The sequence below is a fragment of the Parambassis ranga genome, chromosome 14 (genome assembly GCF_900634625.1).
Source record: "Parambassis ranga chromosome 14, fParRan2.1, whole genome shotgun sequence".
Lineage (NCBI taxonomy): Eukaryota > Metazoa > Chordata > Actinopteri > Ambassidae > Parambassis > Parambassis ranga.
In genome coordinates this window covers 21286714-21312900 of record NC_041034.1, presented here as the reverse complement: position 1 = coordinate 21312900, position 26187 = coordinate 21286714, and the positions used below count along the sequence as shown (strand labels likewise).

Genomic DNA, 26187 nt, shown 5'->3' with positions numbered 1-26187 from the left:
AGGGAATTAATTTACTGGAATAAATATACTTTATAAAATAAACACCATTGAAGGGCTTTTTACAGTGTACCATGTTGGAAAAAAATGCCCTCTTTGAACCAGTCTGAACAGTAAAAGTCAAGAGGTGAAGCCACATGATCGCTGTTCCACACAGTTGCACACTTCTGTATTGACCCCACCCCTCCCTTTAACTTTTTGCATAGCTTGGTTGCTGACTGCAATGTCATTTCCTCCTTTTTAAGCAAACAGTTATTAAATATGAAAGTATTAGAGAAGTGACCATTTGAAGGCAAATCAATGTAATAAGAACTAGCTAAAAGTTCAGTTCGATTGCTCTGAGGAGTACTGTTAGGCCTAACCTGCAGCCTGCCACTAGGGGAAATCAGAATGGGGAGCTGTCATGTCCTCCATCTTTATCCCAATGGACACATATAGAGACATACAGATGAGGAAAAACAGGGTTCCAAGAAATTCAATAACTGAGCAGAGCAGGCAGATTTTGGACAGAGCACAGAAGTTTCATCACCTTGTGTCCTGCTCCAATTTCACTCCAGTACAGCTCACTGTCCTCTGTCCAAGGGAAGGACAAAGAAGATACAGTGAATGACAGCAAATAACTGTGTAAACAATGAACAAACCAAAATGTCAAACCCATGTGGTAGGATTTAGGCTAATATAATGCATATTTATATTGATATGGACTAATGTGAAAACATTATTGTGACAAGATTTTTTTTTTGTAGCTCTCACTGGAGCCAATAAACAGCTATGGTTACTGAAGAACTATGTTCCTCCCAGGTCATATGACTGTGTTGTGCAATGATGATAACCAGATGCTAGTTAGTCTTTGTATTTTTTGAAGTGTAAAAGAGCTTGGCTTTCTAAAATGTATTGTAGGAACAGTAGCAATGTAAAACAGGTTTAAGGAAACCAACAGTGAGAATGCCATGAGAAGATCAGTGTATCATGTTTTGTTCAGGAAAAGACAGTAAACGGATAGAAAACCTATATGAAATTTCAGTTTTCAGTATTTGAAGGTCTGGAGTCATTTGGTCAAATAATGTGGAAAGAAAAAAAAAAAAAACACACACACACAAAAAAAAACAATAGATAAGGCCCTTAGCTGCTTTTCCTTGCCAAAACCTTTTCACAGTTGAAAAAAAGGAAAAGGTCCAAATGAAAAGATGATGGCAAAATAAAAAAAAGTTGTCTTATTCAAAAACTTATAATGAAGAGATTTGTTTTGATTTGTTTTGGTATGAACCATGCTCAATATAATACATTCTAGTGCTGCTCTTTTGTAACTTTCTAATAAAAAGAAAAAAAAGTGACAAGGCCCACAGTGATTTTATATTGGGAAATATTCAGATTCACAGTTGGGAAGGACTACATTCAAATAAAATGAATATGAATGGACACCCCAGGTAAAAGCAATTGAAACCCACATAGTCATTACTTAATTGTTAATGGACCAACTCCAGGCAGTGTCACCTGTCACCAACAACACAAATAAATTAAATACTCTATTAAAACACAATGGACCTCATTGTGTGCCCTGTATTACAGAGAAAACCACATTTAAGGGGCATTAGCATACTGGAGTGGTATGTACAGTATTCTGCTAGTCACTAATGTAAGCTGAGGATTTTAACAACTTTAAAGTCTATCAAATGCTGCGATGAAACATGCTCTCACAAGCACCACCTCAGGGAAAGAGAACCAACGGTTACCTCTGACAAGGAAAGTGCTATATTAGATGACCTGGCATCCACAGTCACTTGACTAAATCCAACATCCAACATATGAGGTTGAATGAGAAAGGGTTTGTGCCAATTGATTATTACTATTTGTTGTCTAATGCTGTTGCTGCTGTTGCAGTGAAAACAATGACATGCTAGCCCCAACATGACCCATGTCAACCCAATTTAAGCTGCAGAGAGAAAGGCCTAAACCAGGAAATGGGGGTACACCCTGGACCCCCAGGTGCTATAGGTGCTATATCTGTCCATTGTACCTCATTGAGCTTGTTTTAGCTATCATTTCTTCTCTCCTACTTCTTTGTATCCCCATTTATTAAAAACTCCACCTAAACAATAAATGGCTATAACAAAGAACTCTGTCCCATACAGCACCTCCAACAGGATACCCCATCTCCAAATCCATAAAGCACATGTGGACTGGGCTTGACACCCACTCAAGGTAAAGATGTGGTCCAGTGTCCCATGCAGGATTTTATTAAATGTAAAGTGTAAAATCATCTATTTGCTAGAGAGCTAACTTTTTGTCTTCTTCCATATGACTGCCTAAGAGAAACACAGTCCTATCCTACACTTTCTGAGTGCCAGTAAAATGAAGAGAAATAAACCCTCTAAATGGACATACAGGATTATTAACCTCTTTAGTTTTGTCAAAAAAATTATGTGGCGCTGTGTTATTGTTTCCTGATTGGGGCTCAAACCTTTTTCTCTAGCTATAAAAACAAAAGAGCGGGGTGCGCAGGGGTGGAGGGAGCATTTGTCCCTTCAGTTCAATGCACACTGTTCTAATAAGCTTCAGGGCTCATTATGGAGTAGAGAGAGGCTTCTCAGGCTTTCTCACAAAATGCAAGTAATGAGGCATTTGAAATATTCCACAACATTAGGATAACTGAAATTGGAAAGTAAGCCCTATAAGCTTTGCTTGTGTAACACGTTTAAAAGTGCTCCTTCTTTCCTGAGGCTGGTGGGGGATTTCAATTTCTCACCTACTGAGCTGGATGGCTATTTGGCCTGAGCTGCAGGCTTCATTTTCCTGTTTTGTACAATGGCTGTGTTCATATGATGAACACACGCAGAGATATTAAAGCAGCCTCCCTTGCTTTCATTCAAATCAATTCTTTGATGTTTTATATTCAACAACACGGTGTGCTATTAATTATTTGCTCTGGGACTCTTTTTTTTTCATCATATGCTGCATATTGTGCTGCCCAGAGGCCTAAATTTTGCAATTTGTAAGTATCCTAATTACTCCACCTGACTTCAACTGAGATGTTTTCATTAGGTGAAAGATCCTCAAAAACCAAACAATGATTCGCTGAGGGCCAGTCAGTCTGTTTAGTCTTTAAAAAATAAGCGTTGTTTGAGCTGATGGGTCCCATTGCTAAGGAGATTATCTCCTGTTTTTGAGGCGTGAAGCGGCTTATACACACACACACACACACCCTCTGGACAGGAAGCTAGTCCATTGCAGGGGCTCAACCCACATTTGTCCTTTAAGCAGAAAGTACAAAAAAAGAGAAGCACTGGTTCTAGGTTGTAATAATTTCTTCAGTATGATTAAAAGAATCCTAGCATTGATCAGCTTTTGGTGTTGACTTCCTTCTAAGAAAATGATCTCTTTGGTACACAAAGCCATGTGGCAAATCTTTGCCTTGTTTGTTTGAAACTGTGATACTGTATGCATGACTTACTTGATTGACACTCCTGTCACTGTCTATTTCTTCAATAGAAAACACTGTTGCCTGAGGTTTTTATTTATTTATTTATTTTAAATTGATGAAGTGCAACATTTTTGAACTGCTTTGTAGTCAGCAGGAGGTACTCAGAAGTATATGGAGGGCAAAATTCAACCTTCAGAACTGACTGGCATACATAGTTTAAGTAACAAAAAAACTTTGTTGCTGAAGGCAAGAGAAAGTTAAGAGAGTTTCCCCTATGGCCTCCAAAGGGTGGCTCCAAAAGTGACTCAATCCCCATAGACATCTATGTATGTTAAAATGTCAAACTTTAAGGTAAAAATAACCATACAGGCTAATTCACAACTATCAAGTGTAACAAGTGTACATTTTTTAAAACTCAGGGCTCTAGACACATTTAGGCCCTTTACATTAAGACTGTGCTATAAAGTGGGGCTGACGACCCCACAATGTGCTTTGCATGCTTTCAAAGAACATGTCAGTGCTGCATAATCAAGTCCACTGTACCAGCTTGCCCTGTCACACACCAGTCAGTTCAGCACTGTGTCTACTTCTTCAAGTGCACCACTTCCTCCTTTGTTCTGTTGTGTTGTCAGTCCTGGGTATCTGTTTTTTATTTTATTTTATTTTTGCTATTTTATTGTATTTTTCTTTAATTTTTTAATGCTGCCTATGGTCTTTTGTTTTCCTCTGGGTCTAACCGAAAAGTAGCAATCAACACCAAAGCCCTCTATGCAGTTTTCAGAGCTGCTTAGAATGATCAACCAAGCAGTTTGAACTGTTTACTACATGTGATATAGTTCACTCCTTGTTATACTGAAAACACCCCGCAGGGTGAAAAAAATTCACTACTTCACATCACTCTTCTTTAACAATCTTCTATATAAATTTAAACTACCCACAATATTCCACTGAATAAAACCACAGTTCTACTAATATAAATAATGTATTTTGTGCTGCAAAAATACAAGCAAAGATCAAGGAAGTTGCTCTATGCCCTAGCCATTGTTGGTGAGTTTTATTTGTTGTTACTGTGTGCAGCGAACCCCCCCATTGCACTTTAGCGTTAACAAAGCATGTGCGCTTTCACTGTGACAAGTAAGAAGAAGAAGTAACTGCAGCAGTAAAACCATACTGCTTTATTCCCCTTTTTTATTTTATAGATAATTTGGCAACATTAGATGCTTTATTGATATGCCAAACAATATATATATATCAGCCTAAGAAATTATAGCAGTTTGGAGTTTCAAATATAAAAATAAAAATGCTAAAAAATAGCCATGTGCACACTGTAAAGATGCTATAACATTGACATATTAATCAAAAGATAGACTAACAACATTCAGGTCTGTGCTGCTTTAACATTCAGTGCTATATTGTAAATAGCAAGATATATTATTTTTAAAAAAAAAGTCTGTGTGAGACAGAGAAGAAAGATAACTGGATTAAGAAAAAATCACTTGCAGAATTAGAAATAGTCACAGCTTAGATTAAGGCATCCTGTAATCGGGTTTGCATCACATGCAGACATGAAACGACTATTAATGGCTGACTTCCTACTCTCTGGCATGGTATAAATATTTTACTGACTGCTGCAGCTTTCCTTCAAAGAGTGTATTCTGGCTTCCATTGGACCTGCAATCGCGGATCGCTGATCGGTAATCGCATGTTTGTTTCTACTGATCGGTTATCGTCTCCAAAACCCTGAGCACCTCTATTTTCTACCCCGAAAGAGGCCCTAAGGAAAATAGCACTCATGTGCCCTAAAGTGTCCAATTAGTTCCTGCAGTGGAAACACACCTACTGTTCTTTTAAATGGTTCTGATTTCCCCAAAACGTTTGAAGGGAGTGTGTGTGTGTTTGGTGCACTGACATTTACATCTGGTAATTAGTAGAAGTAGGAAAGGTTTTCCTGAACTTCAGTGTAAGCATTGCCTTGATGGAAATTAAAGCAGTGTGTGTGTGTATGTGTGTGTATCATTCATCCACAGTTGCTCACCTTGTAGAATGACAAATGCCCATTTAGGCTGTTTTGCCTAATTTCACTGTCCTACTTGTGTCAATGCAAATGTAAGCTGATGCATGTGTGCTCGTTCTTCAACAGCCTAATCGCCTCTAACAGTTTGCCTGTTGTTGTGACATTGAATGAAGGCATGCAATGCAATGAGGGCAACAAAGTGTCACCTTGTTCCATTATCCAACTTGTACAACGGAAATTGAACAAGGAAACTGAGAGCTCAGAGACAGCTTGCCTTTAAAGTAGAAGCTGCAAACTTTGTCAAAGCCTGCCCATACCTGTCAGTAAATCTGAGCTATATATAAATAGAATAGAATAGAATAGAAATACTTTATACATCCCAAGCTGCTCTTGCAGCAGCAATATACAGGCAATCAACAGATGGATACACTTTGCAAGCTTATGCACCGATGCAGTACAAGGTCAGATTTGGAGAATGTTTATTGATTAAAGGTTGTGTATATAGAGAAATGATTACATTCATTTGAATTAACTGAATGCAGACGAGGTTCCAGTGCAGAAGTTTTAGCAGAGTCGCAGATTGTTGAGTTAAAACTGGGATATCCAGTAATGATTAATTTGAAGTTGGCACAGCCAGCCTGTTGTCATGTCTGTGCCAATGCAGATCAAAGAAGAGACTTGAGGCTGTGTGTCCCGCCTGGAGCTACTGTCGCAGCTAGTGTGACATTTTGTGATTTGGGCTTTTACTTGTTTCCATATAAGAAACAACACTATGCTGTAGCATGTTTATTTAACCTCATCTGCTAGGTGTTTCAATATTCATCACATGCTTAATGTGAAAATAAGTTGGGCCTATTTATACTTCAAAAAATACATTAACTCTGATGCCTTTTAGCTTCTGTTCAGATCACACTGAAAAAAACAAAAAACAAAAAAACACTGTTTGATCTACTGAATGCTGTGCCTGAACCAGATGAAGACAATATCACAAAAATAATATATGTACAGAGTCATTTAGGTGGAACAAGCTCTCTTAGATGTGTGCTCTTCTCAGATACTCCTTCAAGGTACATTTAAACATGGCCTCTCCTTCCCAGTGAAGGAATGAAGGGAGGGAACAAAAGTGAACAAAGCATTAATTATCAGAATCACAATTTTGCAATTGCCCGGCACTAATGCTCAAAGAAAACAAATTTCTGCTATCCAAAACCACTGCTCTGCTTGTCTTCTGTAAAACTTCAAATAACAGCCGAGTCCCGAACTGACGCCGGTCCCGTTTACAGGTCCAGTTTGATTATGGATTTGGACATATATAAACCGGCCTCAATTATAAGGCGGGTCTGATTTTCTCATAAGGTGAGGAGCAAATATATAACTATAAATATAACATATAAAACAACAACAACTTATGCCAACGTGTGACGTTTTCATGGAGACACATAAACACACACTCCTGCCTTTGTTTACTGGTACTCTTCACGTGTTCTCTCAGATGGCAAGGGCCATCATGGCGACAAAGAGAAAGAAGTATGATATTAAATTTAAACTCTCACTTCTCAAATATGCTTAAGAAAATTCAGGAGAAGCAGCGGCAAGATGTTTTTTTGATTGATCCAAAGAGGGTGAGAGAATGGAGAAAAATTTAGGCTGAACTTCACGTCTGTCTGATGAAGACAGTAAGAGGGCCAGACTGCGTGGTGGAGTGAGAAAACAGAAGACCGGGAGGTGAAAATGAGCGAATGGAACGGCATGCAGGCGAAACATCTTCGAGTCACTCGGAAGATGATAAGGATTGAGACTAAAGAAATGTACGATGACATTAATGATGGAAGGGATGTGGACAACTTTTCAGCTAGTTCTGGATGGCTTTTTCACCAGAATAATTAAAGGCCTGCCCCAAATAGCCGCCTGTCCCAAATATAAGCAGGGACAAATAAGGGCCCGGGCTATTATTTGAAGTTTTACTGTATGTAACAAGGACCTGTCCTACTGTCGAACAGAACTTTAAATACATCACAACTCTCTTTTTGTAGGTCACAATGTTTTTAAATAAATATATATCATGTTTTCATATTGCCAAAAGAGTTTTCAGGATGTACTGCCTCATTAGCATTAACATTTCTACTATGTACTGCCAACCATCTAAGCATCAAACTGTCTCCTCAATTTAATATCAAGATTCTACATCAGACACAAACTTCTCTAAATGAAAATCCTAAATGCCAAGTACTGTGGGTTCAGAGTGAAGGCAGTGCCACATCAAACATCTGGGTCAAGTGCATCAATCAGTACATGAGTTTACTGCAAGACGGTGTGGTCCACATTTAAGTACTGTACAGTACATAATCAGAGAAGAGGGAAACACACTAGCTTAAAACCTTAAAGGTAGGGTAGGAGATTTTGAAAGTAAACACACGCCCCTTTCTTTCGGAGCTCACCCCGAAGCCACGCCTCCCAACCAGTCTGTGACTTCGGCCATCATGCACGTACCTCTCTGATGCGCGCAGAGAAGGAAGAGAGTGACAACCAGCCAACTCTACATGCAGGTGCGCCTCGTATTGGCTGATGTTTTTAGCATTTTATAGCTTCCACAGATGATTCATATTCTTCATGTAAAGCGAAACTGCCGAACTAATTGGTTGCTATCGGATTGTAAAGAGAAGTTACACTAATTAACAAAAAGTGCATCAGAATGAAATCTCCTACCCTACCTTTTACATGGGACAACTAAAACCATGGTCCATAAAACTATCTAGCAACAAGGATTGGAGGACAAATGGAGAAAGTGCTAACAAGAGAAAACAAATTCAAACATTAGAGATGATTGTGGGCGCAGGGCAGAGGAATAAACAATGAATGTGAACAAATCACAGGCAAGGTCCAGAAGGAACCATAAAAAGAGGCGCAAGGTTTAAATACACAAGGAATGTTTAACAAGACACAGGTGCAAACAAGAATGGTGGGGCAGGCCATCAAAAAGGATTTTGATCAATTAATTAATTTTATTTTTTAAAATTAAACCTACCAGAGGGTATGCATAAGACATTTCTGCACCAAAGTCACTGCAGTTACACCCACCGAGTTGCAAAAAGCTTGAGATTGACAAATTAAAAATACATCTTAAAGAGCTGTTGTGTGACTGTACAAAAAGAAGCAAATGGGTTGATGCAATTCACAGAAACAACAAGAATCCAGCAGCTGAAACATCAGTCTGACACACCTCACACCACTTTGGTTAAATGCTGTACTGATGACTCGTCTATTATTAAGTAGCACATTTCATGTTTCATTTTTTGTAGGCAACTATGTAGAGAGAGTCTTTTGGTTACACAAAGACAATCTACATCATTTTGTTTTTAGATAAAACCTTAAATGCTGTCTATCATTATCAATATATGGATGCTATTAATACACAAGACATATGTTCTATGTAAATATTCAAATATTGATTACTAGAAACACTGGAGCAATGATCCCCTAAACCCTGTTAACAAGACCGTAACAGACGGTATGACGAAGTGCTGCATTTTTGATAACCTTTGGTTCCTAACCCCTTAAGGGCAAGCGCACCAATTTTCAGCCCTATCAAGTAATTCCCCTAGCGGGAGTTCGCAAAAGTGCGGGGAGTGCAAATGAACATGGAGTGGTTTTTCCAAGATGGCCGACGCCCTGTAGGAGGTGGAATTTTTTTTCCAAAGGCATGTTTCCTGGAGTGAGGTGATACATCTGTGTACCAATTTTCATGGTCGTAGCTGTTACAAAGAATATTTTCACATGCCATTCTGCAAGTCACTGTCACGGCGACAGTGTCGGATCGCCATTTTTCGCGATTCTGTGGTGGTCTGCAGGGCAGAAGAGTGTAGCAAAACACACATATACAAATGACAGGTCCTCCGGCCAGCAGGTGGCGCAGTGACTGTAGCATATCAGCATATCAGTCTGTGCAGTGTCCAATGTTCAGCATGACTGTAAAGTTTCATCCACATTGGATGAAGTATGTGGGAGATACAGCCAAAAATACATCTATTTCCTGTGTGTTGGTGAAGGGTCAACTTGACTGTGTGACGAAGTGCTGCGTTTTTGATAACGTTTGCTCCCTAATGCCTTAAGAGTAACCAGACCAAGTTTCAGATGGATTGGACAAATCAACTAGGAGGAGTTCGTAAAAGTGTGGGGAGTGAAAAATGCAAAATGCCGCAGTTTTTTCAAAATGGCGGACTTCCTGTGCATTTTAGAGAATACCTCCAAGAGACTGTTTTTCTTGTTTAGAGGCGATACATATGCATACCAATTTTCCTGTCTGTAGGTCAAACGGGAAAGCAGATCTCATTTCCAGGGGGCGCTGCTGAGCCATGTGGCCACGCACACATATGATGATGAGGGGATATGAAAAGGTGCACAGGGGCAGATGTCATGATAGAGTAAGAGGCAGGTAGGATGAACAAATCAAGGAACATAGCAGCTTTCTTTAAGGTGATAACTTTTGGTCGCTGACCCCTTAAGGGCGAGTGCACCAATTTTCAGCTATATCAAGCAATTCCCCTAGGAGGAGTTTGCGAAAGTGGGGGGTGTGCAAATTGGAACAAGGCGTGTTTTTTTCAAAATGGCGGACTTCCTGTACGTCCTGGAATTTTCGTCCAAGAGGCTTTTTTTCTTGTCACAAGGCAATACATCAGTGTACCGAGTCTGAAGTCTGCAGCACTTGCGGTGAATATTTTCACACTTTAGGGGGCGCTGCAGAGTCAGGTGGACACGCCCGCCAATGGTGACAGTGGCAAGTTGCGATTTTCGTCGGGGGACAATTTTGTGCCAAGTTTGGTGAGTTTTTGAGCACGTTCAGGGGGTCAAAATCGCGATACCGGAGCCGGAAGAATAATCAAGTATAATAATAATAATAAACGCTTGCATTTCAATAGGGCTCTTGCACCATTCGGTGCTCGGGCCCTAATAATAACCATCACGTATCGTGCTTGGGCCCTAAATATGAACCTATGTGTGCCACTTGGTGGCAGCTTGCTGGGGAAACAGATGCTCCCAGTGCTGAATTAAGTCTTGTCTTCAGCACCACATACAAATCGTGCATCAATATACGATGTATTGACCGGGTATGTTTAAAAATTGAAGAAGTGTCACAGTTGCATACATATACACGAGGACCACTACAGGAAGCCTGGTAAAAACTGCCCTCTGATAACCTTCTTTTTAATCCGCACTTTGGTGTGCACTTTAAAACAAAGAGAGCTGTGAGCTGAAGCTGGGTGCCACATTGGCCTGTGTTGACACATTACTTAATGTAATGCTTCAAATTTGTCTGCAGCCATTAAAAAGAATGTTTCTTGAAGCCAGAATCTGACTTGTTCTATCTGTCCAGGGCTTAACATTAGGGCCCAGGCATTTGCAATTCTTATTTTTGGCTACTTAGAATGTTGCTCTGGTACTGTAATCCTCTCCCGATAAAAGCTCAGAATGTAACACCATGTGACATATCCTTTTCCCATCCCATTGATTTATCCCCCTTTCAGGCCCTCACTTTTACTTAGCGTGCCAAGAGTAAAGCTTCTATTACAGTCTTAAAAAAAAAATTAATATTGGAGGTTAGAATTACATGACGGATCATTTGCATGACCTTTATGAGACGTAACACGAGCAAACAAGTCATCAGTGAATCCAAACTCATCTCTGAGATTAAATGTGATACTTTATAACATCATGATGTTCTTTTAATGTCTGCTTGTGTTGGTTGTATGATAAGATAAGATAAGATAAGATAAGATAAGATAAGATAAGATAAGATAAGATAAGATAAGATAAGATAAGATAAATGATTCAGGGTTGTTTTATCAGAAAGGTGGATATACACAATATCAGGCATGTGTTCTGACTTCCAAGAAGTCATTACAGATACAGCACTGTTTTGGCAGTAGACACTATGCACACAAGCTACAAACAAGGTCAGATCTAGAATAAATATTGTCTAAAATTTCTAATTTCTCTCAAAAGTATGTAACTACAACTAAGAAATAGTGAGCATCTGAGATTTTGACTATGCAGTCTATGAATGTAAATGTCTAATTAAGAAACAGAATAGCAATGGAAAATTAGTTTTGCAAATAAAATAGTTTCAAGGTGCTTTACAGAAACCCAGACCCCGATCCCCCACAGAGCAAGCAACTGTGCCAAGAAACAACCTCCTTTAACAGGAAGGAATGGTGAGCAGAATCAGGCTCATATCGGGGGGACCATCCTGCTGATGGTTGGCTAGGTAAAGAAGGAGAAGAGGAGATAGGTAGGACAGTAGAGAATGAAATAGAAGGAAGAGAAGAACACACAGGCAGCATATAAACATGATCTGGAAGAGATTCTGCACTGCAGGGTGCATTATTATTTAATTCGGCGCAAACCTACACATCAAAAAAAAAAAAGACAGCAGAGAAGGATGTAGAGGGGAGAAAAACAGAGAAGTGGTTGCTTTCCTTTTTTTTTTACATTAGTGCAATTATTTTTAGTGCAAAATTTTACATGAAGGCATTTTTTTCGTGTAACACAATAGCCTTATTATTGTCATTATAGCAACAACAAATAGTAACTAAAAATGCTTGTCTCCATGGATAATCTTGTTATTAAAAAATGTATCTCAGTTACACAAACAACTTATGTGGTTACACTGTTTAATAGTCTACTGCACATGTTCAATTTATGATCATAATTAACTGCAATGCTTTTGTGGACATTATTCTAAACAGACAAGTGTGAATACATATCTGTTCACCCAGTGATAGGAACAAAATACCAAACACCCTTGAGTCTTTGTATCATGGATTCTACAACATGTGGAAACCAATCCTCTGAGACGTCATTGTTGGCATGATTACATCATTTTTTTTCAGATTTTATAGCTGTACAATAATGCTGCAAATGTGCCATTTTACATCACAACACCTTCAGGGTGTTCGGCAGCCTCCGCAGCCACCACACTTGAATTCAAAGTCTACTGAGGATAATTTTAGGTTTGTAGGATAGCTTATTATCCTACTGGAACCAGCCATTAGAACTATGGTAAACTGTGACCACGATGAGTAACACAACAAGACTTAGACAGGCCTTAAACCATGATTAAGTGGTATCAAGGGGTCTAAAGTGTTCCATTCTTTACATAGATACATTACCAGCAGCATGAGTTGTTGAGACAAGCTAGAGCTGACACCAAATTTTGTGTTTTTTATCTTCAGAAATTGCTTTGATATACAACCAGCACAATGGTGCTGCAATACACAATACACAACAGCTAACTGCAAACACATTACAGTCACAATCAATGAGATCATATTTTTGTTTAATGTGAGCAATAGAATAAGTTCCTGACCCGCCTCTGCAGGAGCCACAATATTGGCTGATTACTGATAACACTGATTCTGTGCTGTAACCTTAGATTGTATCATTATAGGCATAGCCCTTTAGCAGCTGCTGATATTGGGAATAACCCATTGCATGTGCACAGTTTCACAGCCTGTACCCCGCCTCTATGTAACAGTTCAGTCCACATCTGCAATATATGATTATTTCATGATTTGCATGAGTTCCGCTTTTAATAATCTGACACAGATGGAACCAGTTATGTCTGTAGTAGTTTAGTTTAGTTTAGTTTAGTACAGGCTATGTCTTCTGAGAGGTGCTGCCATAAGGTGCAATTGCACTGCAGTGTAGCTTTTGATGATACAAACACACCACCAGTGAGATTGTTGTTGTAGTGAACGAGCATTTTTTACATCTGTCGGATGAGACTGGTGCACCATCTACTATGAGATATGAAGCATGCAATAGTTAGCAATAGCAATTGTTAATGATGTTGGGTAAAAAAAAAGTAACCCCTTGATCTTGGACCAGATCACACAGCCACTTGAGCCATCGTGGATTCCCCAGTAGCAATTGCCCCCAGCTCGGAATGTTGCATTCTGTGCTTAACCCAATTAGTCCAGCACCTGGCCTATAGAACTGTTCGCAATTTGGTGTTGGGAGAATTTCTCACTTGAACTGAGGTAGTGGCTTTCTAGACATGAAAAATCATTGAGGTGCTTGTCCGCCATAGTGCCACGAATTGTGCAATCATCAAATCTAATTTGGCCGCAATCGCTGTGACATCTGCTGTGCTAGTTGTGACATGAATATATTCAGTTTGTTGGAGAAAAAAGCAACAACATAATAGTGAAGTGCATCTATGTGTGGCACTGAAGGAACTCTACAATGAGAAAGAGCGGCCGGGAAGGGTTGGGAAGAGAAAGAATAATTAATAATGAAGTGTTAGCTGTGTCCACTCTGTGTAGCCAAGTTTGTGTTGTGAATCTGAAATAGAAGAATAGAAAGGAAAAGAAAAAAAACTGTGCATCCTGCTATGTCTTTAGGCTATAGGTTGCCTTATAATGAGGTCTAGTAAATGAGTTTAATATTAGTGGGTTTAGGCATACACAAACATATATTTAAGGTAGTCTAACATAATTCACCAGACTGTCTGCTTTTTGTGATTCTGTAGTGACTGTTATATTTCTATGGTTATTTTGATGAAAGTAACTACAAAGTAATGCAACAGTAGTGTAAGGCATTGTAATATATAAATGTATATGTTACAATATTACAGTCTGTAATATTTATATACTATACTCTATTACTTACAATGACAGTAACTAGAAAGACAGTAACAGTAACATTTTGATAGTAACTTGCATACAGCAAGTATGTTTTGTGGCTTTGCTGCATTAGATGATCCTTCTTCTCAATGGTTACTCTTTGTTTTAAACCTTACTGATCAGCAGTAGGGGGCTGTGTTGTGATCCCATCAAATTCCATGCTATTCAAGGGCCACAAGGCAGCCACTGTCATAGCCTTTTCCTTTTCTGGGACTAGCTTTATGGGAAATTATTAGCTGTAGCTCGTCAGTGAAGAATAACAGCACACTTGTGCAAACATTGGTCCCATGGAAATAGTGCCATTGCTTAATCTACAAAAAACTGTTGCCACGGAAAGTACAGTGAAATCTGCGCTGTACGTGTGGGACAAAATCCACAGAAAATTTATGGCTAATTCCTGTGTTTGCATTGAGCTTGTGGTCACACTAATTCTGAACGCGTTTCTATTTGGGCTAAGTGTGAAGGACTGACAATTAACAAGACCAAAAGTAACAATAAATAAATAAATAAATAAATAAAAATGACTGGCTAAACTGTGCCAGCATTAAGAAAATACATTAGCTATAAATAAATAGATAAATAAATAAATAATAAGCATGCAAGAGGCCGGCAGTGCCGTTAATTCCCCCTCAGCTCATCAGTAATATTAAAGCCTGGACTGAATACAAAAGAACTAAAGACTGGTGCTTTTCTCAAGCTAATCAAAAGTTAATACATTCACGCTATGCATCATACTCTGCCTTCTGGTTTCACTGCAGTGACACCGTCATTACTTTGGACTGGATCCTGGAACATAAGAGGCAGTGGTTCCCATATGAAAAGCTGCCTTTGAACTAAGAAAGCCTGGCAGTTTGAAAGCAGGTGTCGCTGAGTGAGCCTTCTACCAGCCAGTGGGAAAACTAACCTAGTTTATCCCCCCCTCCCCTTCCACGTGTTTTTAACTGTTTTATCACAGTTCTCAGACTGGACGGGTTAGACCTCCTTCTTCTTCCTTCTCTTGAAGAGATGGTTGTGCCTCTGAATTAACAATAACCACTGACAAGAACACTGAATGTAACCAAGATATCTGTCACGGATGTCTATTGTTCCAAGATGAGATGGCAGATTGGAAAACGTACTGACAGTGATTCCTTTGATGTTTCAGCTGCATAATAATTTACTATGACAGAAAAGTTAGCATCTATTATAGATTTGGTGAATGCTGGCACAGAAGCTGAGCTTTTGATGTTGAGAGATGTCAAAGGTTCAGACTCAGCCTAAAACAATCCTAAGCAGAGCTTCCTTTATTCTTTCACAACCTCTCCATTTCTATCTGACACAAACCGCTTCTTCTTGTTAACTCTTAAGCAATATATTTCTTAAAAGTCATTATCAATTTTAATGTTTTATCAGTACATTCTGTATGCTTGAATTTACTGTAAAAACCATAAGTTAAAACTAAAAACAATTATAAGAAAAGAGGATGCATACGCATCCTCCAACAAGTTAAATTACTTTACAAATTGGCCTGTTGAGTTCTTTCTAATTCTTATCCAGACCATGTCTTCTTATATTAACCCAATGACACAGGTAAAGGAAACGAAACACAGATGGAAACAATAAGGGTGGGACAGCTAATCAGAGGAAAGGAAACACATGGACAGGAAAACAAGGAAAGATGACTTCCAACCACCAAGTGGGCAGTAAAGTGTGATGTATTACTGATTGAGTCACAGTTCCCAATGCAAATACATGCCATGGTCATAAAAATAAAAGACACACTACAAATCTGACATGTTTCACCATTTTGCATATTACTGTAAATACAACACTTAGTTCACTAGAGTGTACTCTAAACAAAATGGCCCAAAATGTTTGGACAACCATTTTGAAGACTTGAATACAGCAAGGTAGTAAATGAAGTGCTGTCCTATCATTTTACACAATTTGAAAGTTCAATGACCTGTTTAAAATGTATGTTTTTAATGTTAATTTGTGTTTAAAATAATAGGCCTATTTACTATAATAAAGTACTGTGTAAAAGTCCATACAATAATATCTGTATGAAATTCATGTTGTAATCATATGTAATTCAATTCAAGAATTAAATTGGAATTCTGGATTGTTTACAACCCCGGTGTACACAACTTTTATGCTCATCTTGTCCATCTTACTTTTGTGATGCATTGTGGGATATATAAAGAGTTTCACAACACATTTGGACAGCTCTAACAATATGACACAGTGATAGTTATATAGTTAGTTACAACTCCTATAGGTAGGAGAGTTGATGTAAAATAGTTTCAGTTTTAATTTTTGTATTCTCTTGTTGTCTTCTCTAGTCTTGTTGCTGTACATTTATAGTTGTTTATAAAGAGACATTTGATAAAAATTCAAATTCATTTTTTTTCTTTGATATTACACACTGTTCTGAGCATTTATAACATAATAGTGAATATGTGCAAGCTTTTGAAAGTTATATTTGATTTGTAAACAAAAACAGGTAAAATAATTATTACAAAGAATCATTTAAAAAAGAAGGCGAACTGTTAAAATTATTGTAGTGAAAGTGTTAATCCACAGTAAAAGTCCATCAGTAAAAGAACCAAACCACTCCAGTTGCACTTCTTCATTTAGTGGATTTACAGTGTCCTTTGCTCCGGTCATTGCATTCATTTGACATATACTGACTCTTTACCAGTTTCACATACTGTACTGTATCTCAGCTTATAATTAAACCAGTACAACATTATATTTTATACTCCCCAACAGAAATTGGCAGTTAGAAGTAGCTCCACATGTACCAACTCCCTACATTACAATGCCAGTTCTAATGGTGTTATAATATGATTATATATCATCATGTGAAAGGGCTACTTTACGTGCTCATGTTTTGTGGGTGACGCATGTGTTTTTTCTTTAAATCAAAGACCTGTAAGGAGGTAGTTTACATTGTGTTACTGCTGCCTTTGAACGCTCTAAATCCTTCTTTTCCTTGGCAGTGGGTAAAGAGGGATGATCCCAGGAGAGAATGAGGATGCTGTTGCTCAGCCTACTTTGAGAACTTTTTGTTTTGAATTGTCCTGACCTTTCAAACACAGTTTCTTGAAATATTTTCTCTTGAGGAAAAGATAGAACTAAAATATCCCCACACAAATTTCCCTATCACTATTGTCTGAGTGGGGAATTGCCATAAATGTAAGATTTATATTTGTATGCACATACAACTGTATGGCTTGCTTGCTATATCATCATGTTCTTGTTCCTGTGCCCTGCAGATAACAACATATTGTTGCACTTCTGCTCTGTGAATGAAGCACATTTACTGGCAGAATGATGGTAAGGAAAAAGAAAATACTGCAGAGAAGAGAAATACAGCCACATCAGCTGAACCCAGATGTTAAATAAACAGTGTCCTTTTTCCTCCTTTCAAAATTCCATTTTGTAATTAATTACCCCCCCGGCAGGGGAGCTGTGTTTTAATCACCTGGCCACTGGCATAGTCAAGCTGGAACAGTCGTCACCTGCTCTGTACACAGATGCTCGTGCATTCATCTCTGCCAGAGGGTCAATGTTGCTGAGTAAAGCGTGAGCCTCAAACTACAGCGCATCACCCCTCTCTAGTTAGAGCCTCTTAAAGGTACCACATGTTGCATTTTCCCCTCAATGAATCATTACCACATTAGTTCCATGGCGTTAGTCTAATTGCTGTGAACAGGAGACGGTTGCAGGGAAGCCGATTCGGAGCATTTTGCCACCATTCAGGTTTGGCAAGAAATCTAATGGATTGCTTTACAACTACCCTAAGGGACCTGCTTCAGGGAACATGTGTGCAGCAGGAAAAAGTTGGCTCTACTTTGCTTCTAATACACAGCATTACTCATGTTACAGTATTTAAAATTAGCATTACACCTTTCAGTAGCCTTGCCTGTTAAGAAAGCTGTTCTTTACTCCTGTGTCATTATCACTGGTCTAATTTGTGCAGCACAATGAGAAATTGTCAACCTGTTTTCTAGAGGTTACTCTGCACATCACTGCCAAAGCCTGCAGAATTGACTGAATTATCCAAAAACTCACTGAATTTTAACATGTGACTGCTGGCCACATGTGTATCACTTGGCGTACTTGCTCTGCAGAATTCTAAATTTTTTTCTATTTTATTCTTTACAGAATTTTATTAACACATGAGATTCAAGCAATACAGAATAAACAGTCCTCCTAAAATAGACTTGGCCATATTAGATTTCTGTAAGCACATATTTATTTGTAGTCTTGGATTAGCTCATCTTTTTGTTGTTTTAATTATTAAAAGAGCTCATCTTTCTGCTATTCTAATGGAATGAGGCAGGCAAAAAAGTGGGTAAATGAATGTAAGGTCACTCTCAAACACACACACACCAGATCACATCTGTTTTGTTGCCGTACCCAGATTGGATTCCTTTAACATTTGGAGGTGCTTTGAAATAGGATTCTGTTTGGATTCTTTTTTAGTGGACATTGGACAGATGCTGAAATTGTCTGCCACAGAGGCACTTTGAGGATAGGTTGTAGACGCAAAAATGGGATCCTACAACAGGAAGACAATTTAAAGCTAAAGCTACAGAACCATTGACACCTAACAAATGTCTGCCTGCAGTCTAAAATACGCTAGGGTCAGGTGGCAGGGAGAAGGGAAACTATAACTGAGCAAAATAACAGACGTTATGACTAGTTCAGACTTAGTTGTCGATACAAGAAAATGCAAAACAGATTACCTGCAACACAAGACGCACTACTGACCCTCTGCGACTTTTCTATACAGAAAAAAAACACAGAGAGAGTGATGGGCTCAGAGGTGGCAGGCTGGTTACGTAAAATCAATTTCTCTTTGTGGGAAGCTAACAAAAACTGTGCCACATCGAGTGCTATTTGCCAAATTGTAGAAATTTTGTCAACATTACTACTTTGCCTGAAAAAGGGGCAGCATTTCCAAAGTGAACACCGTCTGAAAACTTCCTATTGACTTTGTCACTGGAGAAACATGCTGAGAGCTTGCAAAAAGGAAAACAACAATGCTAACCTTTAACATCAGAACAGGCTTTGTGAAAGCTTGTCTCTTGCTTTTTTGTAACATCAATCAATTTAAAGGTGTAGTCAAACTGTAAAAACCTTTTTTCCAAAACAGGGCTGCCATTGTTTCTGTTAAATAACTCTGAGATACTGACTCTACATCTGGCACGATGTGCTATGCAATAATTACACATATTTGTGGTCATTAAAACAGAGTAGGAACAAAGTAAGACACTGATAGCCCATGGAGTTTCATTTCTGTCAACACTAAACGAGGCAAGTTGCAGCTGAATGGTATCCAGAACTGTCTGAGTCTTATAACTCCCACTGCGCAGTCTGCTGGAGTATGGTCCAATTTATTCTTTTGAGGAAACACACACAGGATGAACTGGCCAAGAGTTTGGTTTAAATTTTCAGCTGAGCATAAGCACCCCAGTTTCTTACTGGACTTTGTTGTTCACTGCTCCCCTGGCCTGCAAACATCAGGCACCTTAGAGGAATAGATATCTACCCTCCACAAAATCAGAATCAGAAATGCTTTATTAATCCCAGGGGGAAATTGCTCACATTCCAGGTGCTCCATGCATGCTCAGAAACAGGTTAGAAATATAAAATAGGAAGCAAGTGGTAAAATAGCAAGTAGTAAAATAAAATATACATTTCTAAACAATAATAAACATTCTAGTTAAATCCACTACAAGTCAAAACTATAGTCATAATACAACCTGAATACTGTGTGCAGTAAAATCCGACAGTGCTACAATAAATCCAATATTGATATTATAATTAACAGTAACAACAAAAGACAGCGTGTAAGATCAGATTGTCTGATCTCAGAGGGAAGAGTTGTACAGTTTGATAGAAGCAGAGATCATGAAGCCTTGTGCTGCTGGGCCTGTAATGTACCTCACTGTCCGTGGCGGTTTTGGGCCAGGGCAAACTGGGCAGTCGCCACACAGGGGGCGGCACGAGCAGTTGGAAAAAAAATCATCCGCTAAGCAGTTTTCTATGTATATTATCGATCACTGTGTGGAGAATTTGCAAATTAGCGCCCCCTGCAGCTGCAGGTGCCCCTGCTTGCTGAGAAGCTGCCGTACAGAAGCTGTGAGAGGAGGGGAGGGGTCTCCAAACGGAACAGACAGGGAGTGAAGGAGAGAGGTCTCACTCTGTGTAGTGTGAATAGTGTGAATGATCGAAGGAGTGAGAGGTCTTACCGTAAGTTTTGGGGCCATGACAACAAACCGTACAGACAGCACGGCTGCAGGCAGAGAGACAGAGGACTGTAGTTGATGCTGGACTGAGAGTTTGATGCTGCACTCTGTTTTTTTATAACGTCCATCCATGATGCGGTGCTCTGGCTCGTCGGTTAGCTAACAAGTTAGCTACTGTCTGCTAACATAAGTCCGTCCATCAATGACAGGCTGATTAACAGTAAACTAAAGTAAGAATACTGCTCACTGTCAGCTGGTTTATGAGTTAAATACAGGGTAAAAAGTGGGAATGATTATTTTTCATCCATATTTTTCATACATTCAGCCTCTCTTCACTGGCCCACAGTCTGCACCATCACACAGGTATCAAAATCACTAGTTGCCCAAAGTGTTACACATTACAACCTTTTATGCTGCTTATTAAAATCTGAACGCACTATCATTGCTAACAAAGAATTATATTTACCGTTATGTATAAAATACAGTCCTATTGTAGTACAGTGAAATATTTTTGTTTATTAAACCTGTCATGTTTGTTTTCTGTAATGTTTGTGCATGTTTGTTCCTCTCTCTCTCTCCTTCATCCTCTCTGTCCTGTCTCCCTCTTCTTCTCCTCTCTCTCTCCTTCATCCTCTCTGTCCTGTCTCCCTCTTCTTCTCCTCTCTCTCTCTCTTTCATCCTCTCTGTCCTGTCTCCCTCTTCTCCTCTCTCTCTCTCTCCTTCATCCTCTCTGTCCTGTCTCCCTCTTCTTCTCCTCTCTCTCTCCTTCATCCTCTCTGTCCTGTCTCCCTCTTCTTCTCCTCCTCTCTCTCTCCTTCATCCTCTCTGTCCTGTCTCCCTCTTCTCCTCTCTCTCTCTCTCTCTCCTTCATCCTCTCTGTCCTGTCTCCCTCTTCTTCTCCTCTCTCTCCTTCATCCTCTCTGTCCTGTCTCCCTCTTCTTCTCCTCTCTCTCCTTCATCCTCTCTGTCCTGTCTCCCTCTTCTTCTCCTCTCTATCCTAGGGTTGGGCGATATTGGCAAGAAAAATAATCACGATTAATTGTGGCATTTAGCCGATAACGATTAGTTTGACGATTAATTAATGACAATTGCACTTACATGTTTTTGACTCTAAATCGGCACATTGTTCTGAATTGATACTGACAAATCATCAGTCAAGTTAACTCCTTCATTCTAAAAGGTTAAGCTGGTGAGTAGTGATTAGGCACCAACCATGTTGTTGTTATCAATATATGTATTGATAACAGATGCACAAACTGTTTCAAAGTAATAATGAAACAAACATTTAAAGTAACTTTGTCCTTCAAATGTTCTCATCTTAAGGTCACAGAGCAGTGCATGTCAACATTAAAATAAAACAGGACAAATAAGTTCAGAAAAGTCATATCAGTGATTATTAAAGTTAACAAAATGTCCACCAGCAGAAAGAACAAACAAATAAACAAACCGAACAATTTCATATTTAAAATTATGTCTGTGCAAATCAACCTGTCCTTCCAGCACTTAGTTTGGTCGTAAGGAGCACAATGACTAAACGTATCCACTATCCACTATACGGAATGTACACTATACGGAATGTATAGTGGATAGAGTGGAATTCTTTCCAATATCTGCTGGAGGAGAATCTGCTGTTGTAATGTTTCCTATCTTGCTTCTCTAGTTGGAGTTCATTCTTTTGATACAAGTAAAAATCCAGTTACTATGGCAACAACCAACACTCCACGCTTCACCTAATGCATGTCACGGCACTATATACAGCTGTAGCTGGCGTGGGCTCGCTGCACTTTCTTCGGCTTTCTTCGTGCTCCGGCTTATGGTGACAGATGTTGAACTTCTGTTAGGAACGTGCTGCTCCGCATCATTTAACTGAACACCACTTCTGCCATTATTGTTATTGTTGGATAACATGTGCGCGGGTGATGGTGAGAGTACGTCGCACACAAAAATGCGTCATCATGACGAGGCACTAATCGCCGTAATCGATAAGTGGCAAATATTAATCGATGACACACACACACGTTACGATTTTGCACAAGCCTACTCTCTCCTTCATCCTCTCTGTCCTGTCTCCCTCTTCTTCTCCTCTCTCTCTCTCCTTCATCCTCTCTGTCCTGTCTCCCTCTTCTCTCTCTCTCCTTCATCCTCTCTGTCCTGTCTCCCTCTTCTTCTCCTCTCTCTCCTTCATCCTCTCTGTCCTGTCTCCCCCTTCTCCTCTCTCTCCTTCATCCTCTCTGTCCTGTCTCCCTCTTCTCCTCGCTCTCCTTCATCCTCTCTGTCCTGTCTCCCTCTTCTCCTCGCTCTCCTTCATCCTCTCTGTCCTGTCTCCCTTTTCTTCTCACAGGAGGTCTTGCCCGGGGAGTAATTCAATGTAGAACCGCCACTGCTTACTGTGCTTTGTGAAAGGCACTGAGGTGGAAGGGTAGAGTGGATTGTTGTGAATTAACTGCTATGTTAATGGAAATATGGATTTATTTATTGAATTTATTACCAATTACATGTATGCAATTTCTGATTAGAGCTCCATGGATTTCCTTGGTTATTGATGTGTTTAAATTAGGTGCTGTGGAGCCAACAGCACGTTTTTGGGTGGCATTTAGAGGACCAGGCCTCACAGAGTGTCCTGAATGAAGCAAATGAGCATGCTAATTTAACTGGTAAAATTCAAAGGTCAGTTGGATCTTTCCTGCGCTGATCCCCTGGCACAGAGCACACACCATGACCATATTATTCATTACTTATCTATTAAAAAAAGGATTTTCTATTGGTTGACAATTCATTCAATTGATAATATGTTGATAATCAACATGTCAGCAACTATATGGTCTTGGCAACTATATGGAAGAGTTGAAGCTACAAATGAAAAATCATATCAATTAAACATGACAATGGATACAAAGCCAAAAACTATAAAATGCTTGAATTAGGTTCTTACAAGGGCGTAGTTTTAGCATGGATGGAGGTGACACGTCCCCACCAATAATTTGATCCCCTCCAAGAAAAAAAAAAATAAATTTGACTCATTGGGTGCAGGAAGGGTTAAATTCAGTTGAAATCTTAGGTCCCCACCAATGTCAAAAGCAAATCTACACCCTTGGGTTCTTAAACCGAAAACCCAGGGGACATAGTGTAAGGTATATGGGGGAGATAGAGAACTGCACATTTCAGCTGGTTGACTAGTCGCAAGTGGCACATAACAAAAGATGAATGTATACAAAAAAACTAAAGATGCCTGACAAGCATCAATTCTACAAACATTTTTTGAAATAGAATAAAATATGCAATTAACCCAGATGTGACTCTCCCATCTTGAACTAATAAACTTAAAGTTTGAGTGAGTGTAAGTGAGTTGAATGACAGTGAAGATTAATAACTATTACCCTGACTTCAGAAAGCTACTCATACACACAAACACTTTTTGGCACACACATCTTGGTCAGAGAGATGAAATACTCTTCTACTCCAAATCAGCCCTGATGCTTGTCTAATGAGCAGTGTGGCAAAGACACATGATGAAGAAAATCAATCATGTATATAACACTGCGGCAAGCCAGAGAATTGTCAGATTTGTCAGCTAATTTCATGCTAATTGAGTCCCCAACCCCGGGGTTATTTTTAACCTCATCACGGCTCTGATCACATGGAATATAGCAGCCTCTTTGCTCGTGTGCCATTAATTAGACTAGAAAACATCAATCATGATTTCTCTTTCTCCCCTCAGTACCCGCCAGGATCACCAACATATCGAAGGATGTCACAGTGAATGAGGGCAGCAACGTCAATCTTATGTGCCTGGCGGTCGGTCGACCTGAGGCAAACATCATATGGAAGCATCATTTACCGAGGGGTGAGTTTATTTTATCATTTTAATGCTGTGTATATACTGGCATACAGTGTCCTGTCTGTAAATGTGGGTGTGCAAAAACTATAGAGCATTCAGGTTCAGAATTCTATCCATTATTATTATGTCACCTAAAATCAATTTTCCCACTGTCAGAGGAAATTTGTGCAGTTTTACGGTGTAAAGGTGGCTGAACTGACACCCACAACATCACCACACACAAACAAGCAGATCGTTTTACATGAATATTCACCTACGTGCAGCCATATACCTCCAGCAGGGTATGAATTTGTAGCTTTTATCTTAACATACAGTGCCCACAAGAGGATTTATGATGAATAATGGCAGGATTTAATTTTTTGACCAAAGCCCTGCTTTCTTTTCAACCTGCTGGATTTGATGGGTGGAGGCTGCACAACCTGTGGCCTGACAGGAACCGACTCCAATCAAAGCAGGATTTGGCTGGAGGCCACAACTGGTTTGGTTGCTTGTGTTGTGTTGGCACCTCCGAGCCTGAGGAACAGCCAAGAAGCCTGCGTGTGTGTTCTGTGTTCTAATTGTGTCGGCTTGGAGCTTCCCACTGAGCATTCAGCAGTGTGAGTCATGCACTGCTTCTCTATAGGATCAGATGTTCAGCCTCCAACATGACATGAATCCTTATAGCCCAGCTGTTTCTCTCTCTCGCTCCCTCCCCATTATCCAGAGCCAGCAGAATCTGGTTTTAACAGCCTGGTGGGCCCCTTTACCATCTCTCTATTTACTGGCTCCCAATATTTACTCCCAGCCTCATAAACCATCCGTTTTAACAGTGCACACTGAAGGCACATTCAAAGGACAACTTTAACAACCGCAGGCCATATGGTCTCATTTACACTATACTTCATCTATTTTCATAAACACAAAACACCTTGATTAACACTTCAAAGAAGCATATTATTAGCAAGGGGGGGGGCAACATTTACCTTGCACAGCAGTGAGAATTGGGAGATCACAATTCGCACATATCCATATTGCCAGGCTTAAAGCTATGTGACTGATCAGTGTCCTGTGAGGAAATACTGGCAGTTATGGGCGTGTTTTAGCTAAGACAGCAGCCTATGGGGACAACAGCAAGAAGGAAACTTTTATAATAATAATACATCAAACTTATATAGTGCTTTTCTAGGACACTCAAAGATGCTTTACAGATGCATTATTCATTCACACCACATTCACACAGTGGCAGTGGTAAACTACAGATGTAGCCACAGCTCCCCAGGGGGAGACTGACAGAGACGTGGCTGCCAAGGTGCGCCTACTGCTGATACATTCATACACATTCATACACCAGCGAGTGAGCACTGGAGGCAATGTGGGTAGCCTTGCCTAAGGACACACAACAATGACTAGGGCGAGCTGGGATCGAACCGCCAACCTTCCTATTAGTGGACAACCCTGCTCTACCACTGAGTCACTGCTGCTTTATGTGACTATTTCCTTTCCAAAAACATTTCTCCGTGGGACTGACTTTGCATGCATTATACCTTCGTTATACCGCTGTAAACATCAGCTCACTTTTTTTTTTCACTCAGGCTAGGCGGTCTGCTGGTATTGTCATCACATAAAAGGGCCACTTGGTGATTACATACAGATGACTATATTCACAACATTTAAGTTTAACTCATTTAAGTTTATCCTTGATAATAAGGATTGTTCATGTCTACCAAGAAGAAGAACATAAACGTTTATCAAAGTGCTTCCAGGGTTCAAGATCTGGTGTAAGAGGTTTTATCAAGAAGTTCAAAGAGAATCAAACTGAACAAGACTGGCACCAGAAGAGAAACATTTGGAATGTTCTGGAAAGAAAACTAGTGAGAGATGTGTCTAAAGAGCTGAGAAGACACTAGTCTGAAGTGTCAGAGAAGACTCTCAGAGTCCTGCACAGATATTGACTGAAAACTGTAAAACTCCACTTCTGCCACATTAGACTGATGTATGCTAGGGACAACCTGGAGAAA

General features: G+C 39.6%; 1 protein-coding gene across 2 annotated transcripts in view; it reads left to right on the top strand.

Annotated features, from left to right (window-relative positions):
• The window catches only part of opcml (opioid binding protein/cell adhesion molecule-like), a 207748-nt gene that overhangs the window by 125248 nt on the left and 56313 nt on the right, over window positions 1-26187 (top strand). For both annotated transcript variants that reach the window (XM_028421837.1, XM_028421839.1), the window contains exon 3: window positions 24071-24200. In XM_028421837.1, the coding sequence (XP_028277638.1) occupies window positions 24071-24200 (130 nt within the window). The remainder of the gene's footprint in view (window positions 1-24070; window positions 24201-26187) is intronic.